General features: G+C 42.7%; 1 protein-coding gene across 1 annotated transcript; it reads left to right on the top strand.

Moving 5' to 3' along the window:
• The first annotated feature begins 12900 nt into the window (after nt 1-12900).
• LOC104429713 (probable 3-hydroxyisobutyryl-CoA hydrolase 2) lies at nt 12901-13387 on the top strand. The gene is made up of 3 exons (XM_010042549.3): nt 12901-13003; nt 13085-13126; nt 13219-13387. Exons 1-3 carry the CDS (start codon nt 12956-12958, stop codon nt 13354-13356), a joined length of 228 nt encoding a protein of 75 aa, XP_010040851.1. The 5' UTR covers nt 12901-12955; the 3' UTR covers nt 13357-13387.
• The last annotated feature ends 300 nt before the right edge of the window (nt 13388-13687 follow it).

Raw genomic sequence — 13687 nt, 5'->3', positions numbered from 1 at the left:
GGGCGACCGAGGCAGGCGAGGCTGCTTCTCCTCCTCTGAAGAACGTCCGACCTGCGGATTGGATTGGATGAGGGGGCGACCGAGGCGGGTGAGGCTGCTTCTCCTCTTAAGAACGTCCGAGACTCTGAACAACGGAGCAGCATAGGAGAGCTGGTTACGTTAATCAACGCAGCAGCTGGGAAGCAGAGAGCTCGCACGAAGCTTCCTCTATACCCATTTTTGGAAGGAATACGTTATTGTTGCTAATTTTAGAAGGCCAACTTCTCATCTGCCAAGGTATTTCACGTTCCATAGACATGAGAACCTTCTGAAGCGGACCTTTCCTTTTCCATCTACCATTTTTTCTTCTTATTCACGGACCACCAACCGCCGCTCGCCATTACACGACCACCGCACGACCACCGCCTGCCGCTGCACGACTATCGCACGACGGCTGCACGATCGTCGCATGATTGCCGCACGACCACCGAAAAAAGAAAGAAATAATAGATAGTAGTTGGATCACAAAATAATAGATTTCGTTCATTGATTAAAAATTCTTTAAGTTCGTATATACATTCAACTATACTTTCAATAGAAAATATCATAAAACGTACGTAATTACGAAGGTTATAACCGAAGACATACTACTTACCACCCTTACTAATTGTCAATATCACAAACTGAGGAAGTACTCCTCATTTCTAGGAAAGTATTCAAACAAGTAGTTTGCTCTGTCCAACGGAAAATATCAGGTATTTCACCAATACCACATAGGCTATACTTGCACTCTTCAAAAATTTATTCTCCTTTTTCGCTTCCACAGCTGGCTCATGCGACTCGCTCCCCGGATGGTGCCGCAGCCACTGCCGCCGCCAGTGTCGGACCACTACCTCTGCGCCTGCCCCAACTCCAACAGCGGAGGGCCATGCCAATAATGGCCATCGCGAACAACACAAGCAAGAAGCTCAGTGCCGCGATGACTAACCCCCGAGGGTAGTCCCTATCGTCCACATATGGTGGGTAACGGACCTCAGTCTGAATGTCACCTGACATCTGCAAGAGAAAATATTAGCTTGCAAAAAACGAGTCCATTCATACATCATTGAATTTTATTAACCATATACATAATTTGAGTGCAACGGTGGAAAAGCACGAGTCACCTGGATTTAGTTTGATGCAATTCTATTCCTCTCAAGGACTAATCCAAATTTGAAATAACCCAAATTTGATACCCGAATATTCGGTTTGATAACCTGCTACTAATTCTTCCTCTGCTTCTGGTAAATCGAAAGGTAATCTCTCACATTCTGCTAGGGATGCATGAAACGGTCAAAAGAACTATGAACCGGCACTGGTGCAGCAAACAGAGCACGACACAGACGGTAATATATCTATGTACACTCGAAAGCAAATATATTACTCCAGAAAAATGTGGCCATTTTAAATGTAGCGTAAGAAACCATGCAAGCCCAATATGTCTAAATCCCTAAAATCCCTACATTACCCTGAAGCTGCAAGGATACCCCATGCACCCACCTCAATGTCGAAAGCAGATAAATAGTAGAATCTACCTCCTAAATGTGCCTGAGTTTTGCAGTGTCTTCGCATACTCTGCAATGATCAATGAATTCTTCACTAATTCCCATATCTTTGCGGAATTTCTCAACCTATCTCGTTCGGACACAGTCCTTGTTCATTGTTTGCCTAATCGAGAGGGAAAGGAGCCGCGGATTACCTGAAGCGCAGGAGAATCCGAGGAGGGCGTGAACACAATCAACAACCACCGCAACCTGCCGTTCTTCGTCTTCAACTGCGGATTGGGCTGGATGAGGCGGGCGATGGAGGCGGCGATGGAGGCAGACAAAGTCCTCTCTGAAGAACGGAGCAGCAAGAGGAGAGCTTGCACGAAGCTTCCTCCATGGCCATTTTTGCGATCCAACTGCTATCTATTATTTCTTTTTTTTTTTGGCGGTCGTGCGATGATCGTGCGACGATCGTGCAGCCATCGTGCAATGGTCGTGCAGTGGCGGGCGGCCATCGTGCGGTGATCGTGTAGTGGCGAGCGACGGTCAACGGCGGCGGAGATCGGCTGATGCACGTCCTGCGCATACTACGAAAAGCTACGTAGTTTGAGAGAGAAAAGAGAGAGAGACGTTTTCCTTCTTTGCTGTTTTGTGTACTTTGCGACTTTGAAGAGGGAACGATCTTCGCGCTTCGATTGTGACGCTTTTGACGGGGTCATTAATAATAGGGTTAATTAGTATCGCGAAAAATATTAAATGCTCGGGATTTTTCTTTTCGAATTACTAAAAATCCTGAATTTATTTCGTGACATAGGTCACCTGACCTGACTAACCTTATTTCCCACTTATCTCTAATATCAACTAAGGCAATTGTGCAACTTAATTAACTATTGCAATAAAATGCTCTTTTAGAACAAATTGAATGATTATAGATACTCTAGTCATTTTGACCTCTATGAAAGGATAGGGAATCAAATTCTACTATTGCACACTGACTTGTCGAGCAGTCAGTGAGCAAATAATCTGCAGCCTTCTATGAATTTTGGCTATTACTTTGTTCATCCATCGATCACAGGTAGTCTTATTCTCACGTTCTAATCATTAAAGGTGAACATTATCAAGGTCAGAGACACTAATGCACATGATGCTGTTATCGGCATATGCCTGCACTTCTAAAATTAATAATAGGGTTAATTAGTATCACGAAAAATATTAAATGCTCGGGATTTTTCTTTTCATATTTCTAAAAATCCGGAATTTATACCGGCGTGATAAATATACTATGGATAAAATTAAAATATAGAGAATATTGTTTGGGCTTATTTCGTGACACGGGTCACCCGACGACTAACCTTACTCCCACTTATCTCTAATATCAACCAAAGCAATTGTGCAACTTAATTAACTATTGCAATAAAATGCTCCAAAAAATTTCTTCCCCTTTCCTTTGGCTGAACTCTAGTACTAAAGATCATATTGGTCTTCTGTGCTTCGTCTATTCCCTTTTTCCCCTTGTACCTCCTACACTCATCAAGAAAGAATCATGAAACTGAACTAAAAGCATATGGCTACCAAAATTAGCAGCTCGCACGAGCTCCTTCCAAAAATGGGCATGGAGGAAGCTTCGTGCGAGCTCTCCTCTTTGCCGCTCCGTTCTTCAGATCAGACGCTCGGACGCTCTTCAGAGGAGGAGAAGCTGCTTCGCCCGCCTCCATCGCCGCCTCGATTGCCCGCCTCATCCAGCCCAATCCGCAGTGACGACGAAGAACAGCGGAGCCGCGGCGGTTGTTGATTGTGCTCGCACCCTCCTCGGATTCTCCTCCACTTCAGGTAATCCGCGGCTCCTTTCCCTCTCAATTAGGCAAACAATGAACAAGGACTGTGTCCGAACGAGATCGGTTGAGAAATTCCGCAAAGATATGGGAATTAGTGAAGAATTCATCAATCATTGCAGAGTATGCGAAGACACTGTGGGTGCATGGGGATATCCTTGCAGAGGGTAATGTAGGGATTTTAGGGATTTATATATATTGGGCTTGCACGGTTTCTTACGCTACATTTAAAATGGCCACATTTTTCTGGAGTAATATACTTGCTCTCAGTGTACATAGATATATTACCGTCTGTGTCGTGCTCTATTTGCTGCACCAGTGCCGGTTCATAGTTCTTTTGACCGTTTCATGCCTTTAATTTGGATTACGTACATTTTACGATATTTTCTATCGAAAGTATAGTTTAATGTATATACGAAATTAAATAATTTTTAATCAATAAACGAAATTTATTATTTTGCGATCCAACTGCTATTTATTATTTCTTTTTTTTTTTTTTTTTTTTTTTGCAGTCGTGCGGTGGTCGTACGGCGATCGTGCGGCCGTCGTGCGATGGTCGTGCAGCGGCGGGCGGCCGTCGTGCGGTGGTCATGTAGTGGCGAGCGGTGATCGGCAGTCCGTGAGTAAGAAGAAAAAACGGTAGATGGAAAAGGAAAGGTCCGCTTCAGAAAGTTCTCATGGCTATGGAACGTGAAATACCTTGGCAGTTGAGAAGTTGGCCTTCCAAAATTAGCAACAATAACTCGTTCCTTCCAAAAATGGGTATAGAGGAAGCTTCGTGCGAGCTCTCCGCTTCCCAGTTGCTGCGTTGATTAACGTAACCAGCTCTCCTCTGCTGCTCCGTTGTTCAGTGTCTTGGACGTTCTTCAGAGGAGGAGAAGCAGCTTCACCCGCCTTGGTCGCCGCCTCGGTCGCCCCCTCATCTAGACGAATCCGCAGTGAAGACGAAGAACGGTAGGGCCGCGGCGGTTGTTGATTGTGCTCGCGCTTCATCGAATTCTCCTCCGGTTCAGGTAATCCGCGGTTCCTTTCCTCTCAATTAGGGAAATCTATTGATAAGAGTTTGTGAGATAGTTTGGGACGAACAAGAACAGTGAGGCATGATTTTCTATATGCTGTGTTTGATAAGGTAAAGAACATGTGCCTCGACCTTGTAGCTTTTCTTGTAAGGCAGGTGCAAATTTTAAGCTGATATAGGAAGATGATATCAGATTAGTACATTGAGGCATTTGACGTTTCAAGTGTTCTGTTTTAGATCTAACTGTGTAAAAATTTATAAATTTTTGTATTTATTTATTTTTCTTCTTATTCACGGACCGTCGACTGCCGCTTGTCGTCGCACGAACGCCATACAACGGCTGCCCACCGCTGCACGACCACCGCACGATGGCCGCACGACTGCTGCACGATCATCGCACGATCGTCGCACAATTGCCGAATAAGGGACATAACTGTAATTTTAGAAAGTAGGCCCATGGCTTAAGTGCCAGTACTCCTTTTTTTCAATGTTGGCGTCGGTGCTAATATTGGAAATTCTCTTTAAAAAAGAATTTCGTTTATATTGACACTTGATTGAAGCTCATATCTAATCCATGCAAAAGTTAGGATATGATTCCACAAGTATATCAATCAAGCTTCACTAAGTCTTTCACCGTGTGAATTAACTAGAGCCACAAAGTTGCTGCTCATGATTAACACATGACCTCTCATTTATCGCAGATGACCGATCAAATTGTTCAAAAGGTGCAATCCAATAGATCATCCCTATCTTTCATCTTGACTTCATTTTCAGCAGAGGCGCCCTCAATAGCCTACAATCTATGAATCAATGGAGTTTGCATCTTTGCGTGTGTCAAAAGGCCAATGTTGCTCTTACCATCAAGCTTTTCAGTCCCAAACTTTGTATTCGGGGTATTGATGTTTGTTTGATGTACACGATTCGATTCGGCCACTGCGAGCTACATCCATTGTCCGTAGATTTGGGGGTAAGGAATGAATTTCTGACTATTGGTTCACAAGTTTCGATGACAGATTTGGTTGGGGAACGTTTGCCTTATGAAGAAGCTACATGGGACCATATTCGTAAGGGGTTTGGTCCAAAGTTTTGCTTAGAAAATGCTCAAAACCTGGTGTGAGCCCCCTTTGGTTTGGCTCTGGCACTTTCAAGAAGAACAACTTCCCTCAATTACTAAATATTTTTTATCCTTGAGTTTTTTCTTTTTAATAATTTACATGCATTTTTTATCTTCTTCAATTTACAAAAATTCACAAAGAAAGAGGCGAGTGCTAATAGTTGGAAGTTTGTTTGTAAAACAAATTAAATGTATGTTTCTCCTACCCTTCTAACCCATAACTCCATCCATTCATCCACAAGCTCCACCTGCCTCCTTAGGCGCCTCCCTCGGTGCCTTGAGCTCCCCCTGCCTCCTCAGGCGCCTCCCCCGGTGCCTCGAGCTCCACTTGCGTTGGTGCCTCTACTGGCACCACCGGCGTAGCTATGACAGACCGACGACCACATTTGTACATCCACCAAAAAACGAAGCTGCCGATGACTAGAACGACAAATCCTATGATCACGGCCAATACCGCCATAGGATAGCGCTCACTGTGGTCATCGTAAGGTGGGTAGCGTGTGGTCGTCTGAATGTCTCCATGAACCTGCAATTCAAACCAAGAAAAGAGTTAGAAAATATTGAAAAATTAATAAATTTTAAAAAATAAAATAAAATAATATTAAAAAATCCACTATCGCCGACGAGTGTCCACATCAAAAATTTAACCCAAACTAGAGCTCGAGTTTTCTCAGCATCCAACTTTAACAGATTTGGCTCCCATTTTTTAAGAAGCAGGGGAAAATGCGCAATATGCCAGGACCCCTTTTTAAGAATTCAATCTTATATAGAAGAATTGGCAAATATGATCATGAATAAGCCATTTTCCAATCTCATGAACGTCAATACTCCCATCTCTGCACCGCAAATCCTACTACCAGACCCACGAAAATATATACATAAGTACCCACTCACCATAGTAATCTACCTTCAATATGCCGTTTCTTTTCCCTGTCGTAGTAAATCAAAGGCTAACCCTCCATAATTTAATAAGAACATACTGAATTTTTTCATTAACACGTGAAGCTAAACAATTACAAACATAATCAAACACAGAAAACCACAGCAACCAGCTCGTATCAGGTCATTTGCACAAAAGGTCATCTGAAACAGAGAACTAATTAGAACAACAAAATTTTAAATAAGGTCAGGGATATTCTAGACATACTCGGCCTGGGTAAATGATCTTCAATTATCACGACATTTTTATTTGATATAAATTGGAACCTAATGAACATCTTTCATTTAGGCATCAACTTTAGAATCTAATCACAAAAAATCATGTGAAAATGCCAAACAGCACAGGTCATTAAAGGCATGAAAACAGAACACTTAATCATTTACAAACTGTAACTCTGTTTTTAACAATTGTTGAATCTAGTAAATGCTGACCAAATCCAAGAGCTCTCGGCATTTATTACAAAATATCAAGAAAGAAGCAAAATCTATCCAGACATGCCTGCATGTTGACACAATCATAACGTCTACAGATTGAAATTAGCAGAACTTCATCAAAAGGACACATTACAAAGTGCACATTCTTGTACCACATGAGGAGGTAGACAAAAGGACTCAAAACAACATAAACCATATAGAACAGAGCAGCAAAACAGCAAAACAGAACCAAGCTTTTTTTTTTTTTTTTTTTTTTTTTCTGATGTTGGTGCTTTTGGTGCCTAATTTCTATCAAACGGATGAAATTTATACAAATGATCAAGCGGTGTGAGGATGCTCTTGATTCATGTAGATATTAATAGCAATACCTTTACTATGTACTAAAGTTACACAATTTAGGCATGGAACTCTTCCTCAGTATGGAACTAAAGAAAACAAGTTTTTTTGGGGGAAGGTCTACAAATTGTGTCATAAATGCTTCTGTTATGTATGCGCTTTGAGAGAGAGATTCTAGTTTTCTTGTATACTCTTTTCCTAACAGAATCTGTTCCCTTTGATGTCCTATTTAACGACATTTACTTCAAGGAAGATGCACATGTGGAAGTGGATGGCATTTGATCATGGTGATTAGCTCTTTGAATCAGGAGCAGAGAATAACTGTGGTGAATTGGTACTCAGATTATCGTCGCAGGTCAATCATGTATTCAGGTCAATCATGTACTTAATTTCCTCTCTTTATTTTATGTTGTTATGTTTTATCTATAATTAATTTATCCTCTTTCGACGTTCGGTGGTCGTGCAGCGGTCGTGCGACGATCGTGCGGCCGTCGTGCGATGGTCGTGCAGCAGCAGACGGCCATCGTGCGGCGGTTGTGCAACGGCGAGCGGCGGTCGGCGGTCTGTGAATAAAAAGAAAAAAAAAACAAATACAAAAATTTATAAATTTTTACCAAACGCATTTCTATTCCAAAATAAAAATTTTGTATAATTACCAAATATCTTATTTTACTCATAAAGAATATAAAGTTGGATGTCTACGCGCAGCTCCTACTAAGAATTTTGGCTATTACTTTTTTCATCCATCTATCACTGGTTGTCTTATTCTCACGTTCTAATCAATAAAGGTGGCCATTATCAAGGTCAGAGACACTAATGCACATGATGCTGTTATAGGCATATGCCTGCACTTCTAAAATTAGAGCACGAACGCCGTCCTTCCAAATATGGCCATGGAGGAAGCTTCGCGAGCTCTCCTCTTGTCACTCCGTTCTTCAGATCAGACACTCGGATTTCTTTAGAGGACTTTGCCCGCCTCCGTCGCCGCCTCGATCGCCCGCCTCATCCAGCCCAATCCGCAGTTGAAGACGAAGAACGGCGGAGCTGCCGGCGGTTGTTGATTGTGCTCGCGCCCTCGTCGGATTCTCCTCCGCTTCAGGTAATTTCCTCTCGATTAGGCAAACAATGAACAAGGACTGTGTCCGAACGAGATTGGTTGAGAAATTCCGCAAAGATATGGGAATTAGTGAAGAATTCATCGATCATTGCAGAGTATGCGAAGACACTGCAAAACTCAGGCACATCGACATCGAGGTGGGTGCATGGGGTATCCTTGCAGCTTCAGGGTAATGTAGGGATTTTAGGGATTTAGACATATTGGGCTTGCACGGTTTCTTACGCTACATTTAAAATGGCCACATTTTTCTGGAGTAATATACTTGCTTTCGAGTGTACGTAGATATACTACCGTCTGTGTCGTGCTCTATTTGCTGCACCAGTGCCGGTTCATAGTTCTTTTGACCGTTTCATGCACTTTAATTTGAATTAGTCCTTGAGAGGAATAGAATTGCATCAAACTAAATCCATGTGACTCGTGCTTTTCCACCGTTGCTCTCAAATTATGTATATGGTTCCGAACTTCTGAGTCTCCGTGTGCCAGTCTTTATAGCCTGAATGTGCAATTGCGTCCTTGGGGCAATTGTTTGACAGGTCCGTTACCCACCGTATGTGGAGGACAGAAGGGACTACCCTTGGGGGTTAGTCATCGCGGCGCTGAGCTTCTTGCTCGTGTTGTTTGCGATGGCCATTATTGGCGTGGCCCTCCTCTGTTGGAGTTGGGGCAGGCGCAGAGGCAGTGGTCCAGCACCGGCGGCGGCGGCGGCACCATCCGGGGAGCGAGTCGCATCAGTTGTGGAAGTGAAAAAGGAGAATAAATTTTTGAAGAGTGCAAGTATAGCCTATGTGGTATCGGTGAAATACCTGATATTTTCCGCTGGATAGGGCAAACTACTTGTTTGAATACTTTCCTAGAAATGAGGAGTACTTCCTCAGTTTGTGATATTGACAATTAGTAACGGTGGTAAGTAGTATATCCTCGGTTATAACCTTCGTAATTACGTACATTTTATGATATTTTTTTTTTATCAAAAGTATAATTTAATGTATATATGAACTTAAAGAATTTTTAATCAACGAATGAAATCTATTATTTTGCGAGTCAACTGCTATTTATTATTTCTTTGTTTTTTCGGCGGTCGTGCGGCGGTCGTGCGACGATCGTGCGGCCATCGTGCGATGGTCGTGCAGCGGCGGGCGGCCGTCGTGCGGCGGTCGGCGGTCCGTGAATAAGAAGAAAAAACAAATAAATACAAAAATTTATAAATTTTTACACAGGTGAATGTCTACACATAGTTACCGGTATATCATAGATGTTAAAAATGAATAATTCTTGATTTGTTTTGCTTTAACCACACGTGTGTTATAAATTATTGCTATCTTGATTTGTTCTACCATTTTTTTTAATCCAAAATGGATATATTTAGAAAGGTAATTCTTCGATATCCCTCAAAATTATTTCCTAAATAGGCTTTTCATCGGCCCCACCATGTTTGAAAGTTGCCCGTTCACCATCGTCGTCCTTTACCTCTCCTCCAGTTATTAGAATAAATTTCATCACTTTACACAACCTCTACTCTTATGAAATTAATCTATTATAAAAATTTAAATTGCAAACGAAATTGCACTCATACAACCACTAACTTTTGTATTCATTGATCATTGTCTTTACATATGTAATTTTTTAGGATAAAATAAAAACCTAAAATTTCATTAAAAATCATGACACATATCATAATTTCCACAACTGGCTCATGCTATGCTCCGACTTGCTCCCCAGATGGTGCCGCCGCTGCAGCTGGTGCCGGACCTCCACCTCTACGCTTGCCCCAACTCCAACAACGGAGGGCCACGCCAATGATGGCCATCGAGAACGAGAAGCTCAGCGCCGCAATGACTAGCCCTCGAGGGTAGTCCCTTTTGTCCTCCACATATGGTGGGTAAAGGACCTAAGTCTGAATGTCGCCCGACACCAAAATTCAGGCGATGTCCACAAAAGGAAAATATTTTCCGGCCGGTCAAAAAGAAAATTCTCCACACGAGGCGGCTCTCGCTTGATCTCTCTGGTTCTTCGTTTTTCTCTCTCGGTGGCTCTCGAGCGGGTTCGGCTCTCTGATTGGCGACATCGACGACGACGGCGATAGCAGATCTGTCTCTCTTTCTAGAGATCGGAGGTTAGCTTGCTCAAGCAAAGAGACTCTCGGTTCTCGATTCTCTCTCAGAGCTCCCTCTCTGAATCTCTCGGTTTTCGCTTTTCTTTCCTGAGCTCTGGTCGGAGGCGACCAAATAACATATTTGGTAATTATACAAATTTTTTATCTTTGGAATAGAAATGCGTTTGGTAAAAATTTATAAATTTTTGTATTTATTTGTTTTTTCTTCTTATTCACGGACCACCGACCGCCGCTTGCCGCTACACGACCGCCACATGACGGCCGCCCGCCGCTACACAACCATCGCACGACGGCCGCACGATCGTCGCACGACCGCCGAAAAAGAAAAAAGAAATAATAGATAGCAGTTGGATCGCAAAATAATAGATTTCGTTCATTGATTAAAAATTCTTTAAGTTTGTATATACATTAAACTTTACTTTCGATAGAAAATATCGTAAAATGTACGTAATTACAAAGGTTGTAACCGAGGATATACTACTTACCACCATTACTAATTGTCAATATCACAAACTGAGGAAGTACTCCTCATTTCTAGGAAAGTATTCAAACAAGTAGTTTTCCCTGTCCAGCGGAAAATATCAGGTATTTCGCCAATGCCACATAGGCTATACTTGCACTCTTCAAAAATTTATTCTCCTTTTTTGCATCCACAACTGGCTCATGCGACTCGCTCTCCGGATGGTGCTGCCAGTGCCGCCGCCGCCGCCGCCACTGGTGCCGGACCACTACCTCTGAGCCTGCCCCAACTCCAACAGCAGAGGGCCACGCCAATAATGGCCATCGTGAAAACGCGAGCAAGAAGCTCAATGCTGCGATGACTAACCCCCGAGGGTAGTCCCTTCTGTCCTCCACATACGGTGGGTAACGGACCTCAGTCTGAATGTCACCTGACATCTAACCCTGAGGGTAGTCCCTTCTGTCCTCCACATATGGTGGGTAACGAACCTCAGTCTGAATGTCACCCGACATCTAACCCCGAGGGTAGTCCCTTCTGTCCTCCACATATGGTGGGTAACGGACCTCAGTCTGAATGTCACCCGACATCTGCAAGAGAAAATATTAGCTTGCAAAAAACGAGTCCATTCATACATCATTGAATTTTATTAAGCTATGCTATACTGAAGAAAGAACAGAGAATTCTTGAATTTTTTCCCTGCCGCTGGGAAAGAATTTCTTCTTCAGTTCAAGTTCATTTCAAAATACTTCAATCGGTACGTGCAAGAAATAGGCCAATTCGCCAGATCGGCGAGGCTCAAGGCTCGCCCGACGCCAGCAAGCTTGAGGCTCGTCAGATCGGGCGAATTCTTCTTCAGTGCCTTTTGATCATAATCGAAGAGATTAAACACTTGGGAAAGAGGATCTCCGATCGTGCTTACACAATTCTACAGTGCCTGTCTCCCGAGAGCTCAAGCACATTGATAAGATCTAAAACAGAAGAACACCTGAAACGTCAAATGCCTCAATGTACTAATCTGATATCATCTTCCTATATCAGCTTAAAATTTACACCTGCCTTACAAGAAAAGCTACAAAGTCGAGGCACATGTTCTTTACCTTATCAAACACAGCATATAGAAAATCACGCCTCACTGTTCTTGTTCGTCCCAAACTATCTCACAAACTCTTATCAATAGATTTGCCTAATTGAGAGGAAAGGAACCGCGGATTACCTGAACCGGAGGAGAATCTGACGAGGTGCGAGCACAATCAACAACTGCCGCGGCCCTGCCTCTTCACTGCGGATTCATCTGGATGAGGGGGCGATCGAGGCGGCGACCGAGGCGGGCGAAATTGCTTCTCCTCCTCTGAAGAACGTTTGAGACTTTGAACAACGGAGCAGCAGAGGAGAGCTGGTTACGTTAATCAACGCAGCAGCTAGGAAGCGGAGAGCTCGCACGAAGCTTCCTCTATACCCATTTTGGAAGGAACGCATTATTGTTGCTAATTTTGGAAGGCCAACTTCTCATCTGCCAAAGTATTTCACGTTCCATAGCCATGAGAACCGTCTGAAGCGGGCCTTTCCTTTTCCGTCTACCATTTTTTCTTCTTATTCACGAACCGCCGACCGCCACTCGTCACTACACGACCACCGCACGACGGCCGCCCGCTGCTGCACGACCATTGCACGACGGCCGCACGATCCTCGCACGACCACTGCACGACCGCCGGAAAAAAGAAAAAGAAATAATAGATAGCAGTTGGATCGCAAAATAATAAATTTCGTTTATTGATTAAAAATTCTTTAAGTTCGTATATACATTAGACTATACTTTTGATAAAAAAATATCGTAAAATGTACGTAATCCAAATTAAAGTGCATGAAACGGTCAAAAGAATTATGAACCGGCACTGGTGCAGCAAATAGAGCACGACACAGACGGTAATATATCTATGTACGCTCGAAAGCAAGTATATTACTCCAGAAAAATGTGGCCATTTTAAAAGTTGTGAAATGGTCATACTTATAAGGATTGATCCCGCAATTGCAGATAAGAGAAGGTCGACTACAAGAAGTTGGTTAATGCCTTGTTCGAGAATACAGAATGGTTTGCCATGTAATGCGAGGCCAAGTCAGCAAGGACTTTGTTGAGGTTCTGTTATTTAATCAGATGATTATTGTATAGTTTTGTTTGAATTTAGGTAATAAATTGACAATTGTTTGTGTAATGCAGGGCTGCAGAGCCTTACTCTTGGATAAGGATAAGAACCCAAAGGTTCGACAAGTGTTCTTTTTCCATTTTTCAGGGATCGCTCCTTCCTTGTTTATGAGTTGCTTTACAACGATTTTCATTCTTCTCTGTTGTAGTGGGAGCCTCCTAGATTGGAGCTTGTCACTGACAAGATGGTAGAAAGCTACTTCTCCAAGGTGGATGATGAAGACTGGAAAGATCTAAAGCTGCCCCCCAGATCAAACTTGCCTGTATCTGCAATTGCAAAGCTGTAACTCTCGGCATCGCAGATATTTTCACTATCAATAGATTCAATGGTGCGAGGACCAAGCTATTTGGCATTACTATATGTAAATTCAGGTGCATGGTACACATCGGTGCTCCAGTGCATTTCTCCCTCTGATTCAGAATATATATGTTTTCGAACCCTCTCTTTCAAATTGAAAGTGTATGTTCCATGTTCGCGCGCGAATTTCAGCAATCACTTGTTCTGATTCTACATATTGATTATTTTGAACCAAAAGAAAACTTTTTGGTGGAATAGTCATGTTATGTAGAATATCTTCACTCTCAATAGTTACATACAAGTCTATAGAACATAGAAAG

The sequence above is a fragment of the Eucalyptus grandis genome, chromosome 5 (genome assembly GCF_016545825.1).
Source record: "Eucalyptus grandis isolate ANBG69807.140 chromosome 5, ASM1654582v1, whole genome shotgun sequence".
Lineage (NCBI taxonomy): Eukaryota > Viridiplantae > Streptophyta > Magnoliopsida > Myrtales > Myrtaceae > Eucalyptus > Eucalyptus grandis.
The sequence above is the reverse complement of the archived record's forward strand: the minus strand, read 5'-3'. Positions and strand labels throughout refer to the sequence as shown.

What these genes read in the sequence shown, in the direction of transcription:
- LOC104429713 (XM_010042549.3), top strand. Translation starts at nt 12,956, where the DNA reads ATGGTTTGCCATGTAATGCGAGGCCAAGTCAGCAAGGACTTTGTTGAG. An exon ending in TCAGCAAGGACTTTGTTGAG is followed by an intron (nt 13,004 to 13,084) that starts GTTCTGTTATTT and finishes TGTGTAATGCAG; the next exon opens with GGCTGCAGAGCCTTACTCTT. An exon ending in ATAAGGATAAGAACCCAAAG is followed by an intron (nt 13,127 to 13,218) that starts GTTCGACAAGTG and finishes TCTCTGTTGTAG; the next exon opens with TGGGAGCCTCCTAGATTGGA.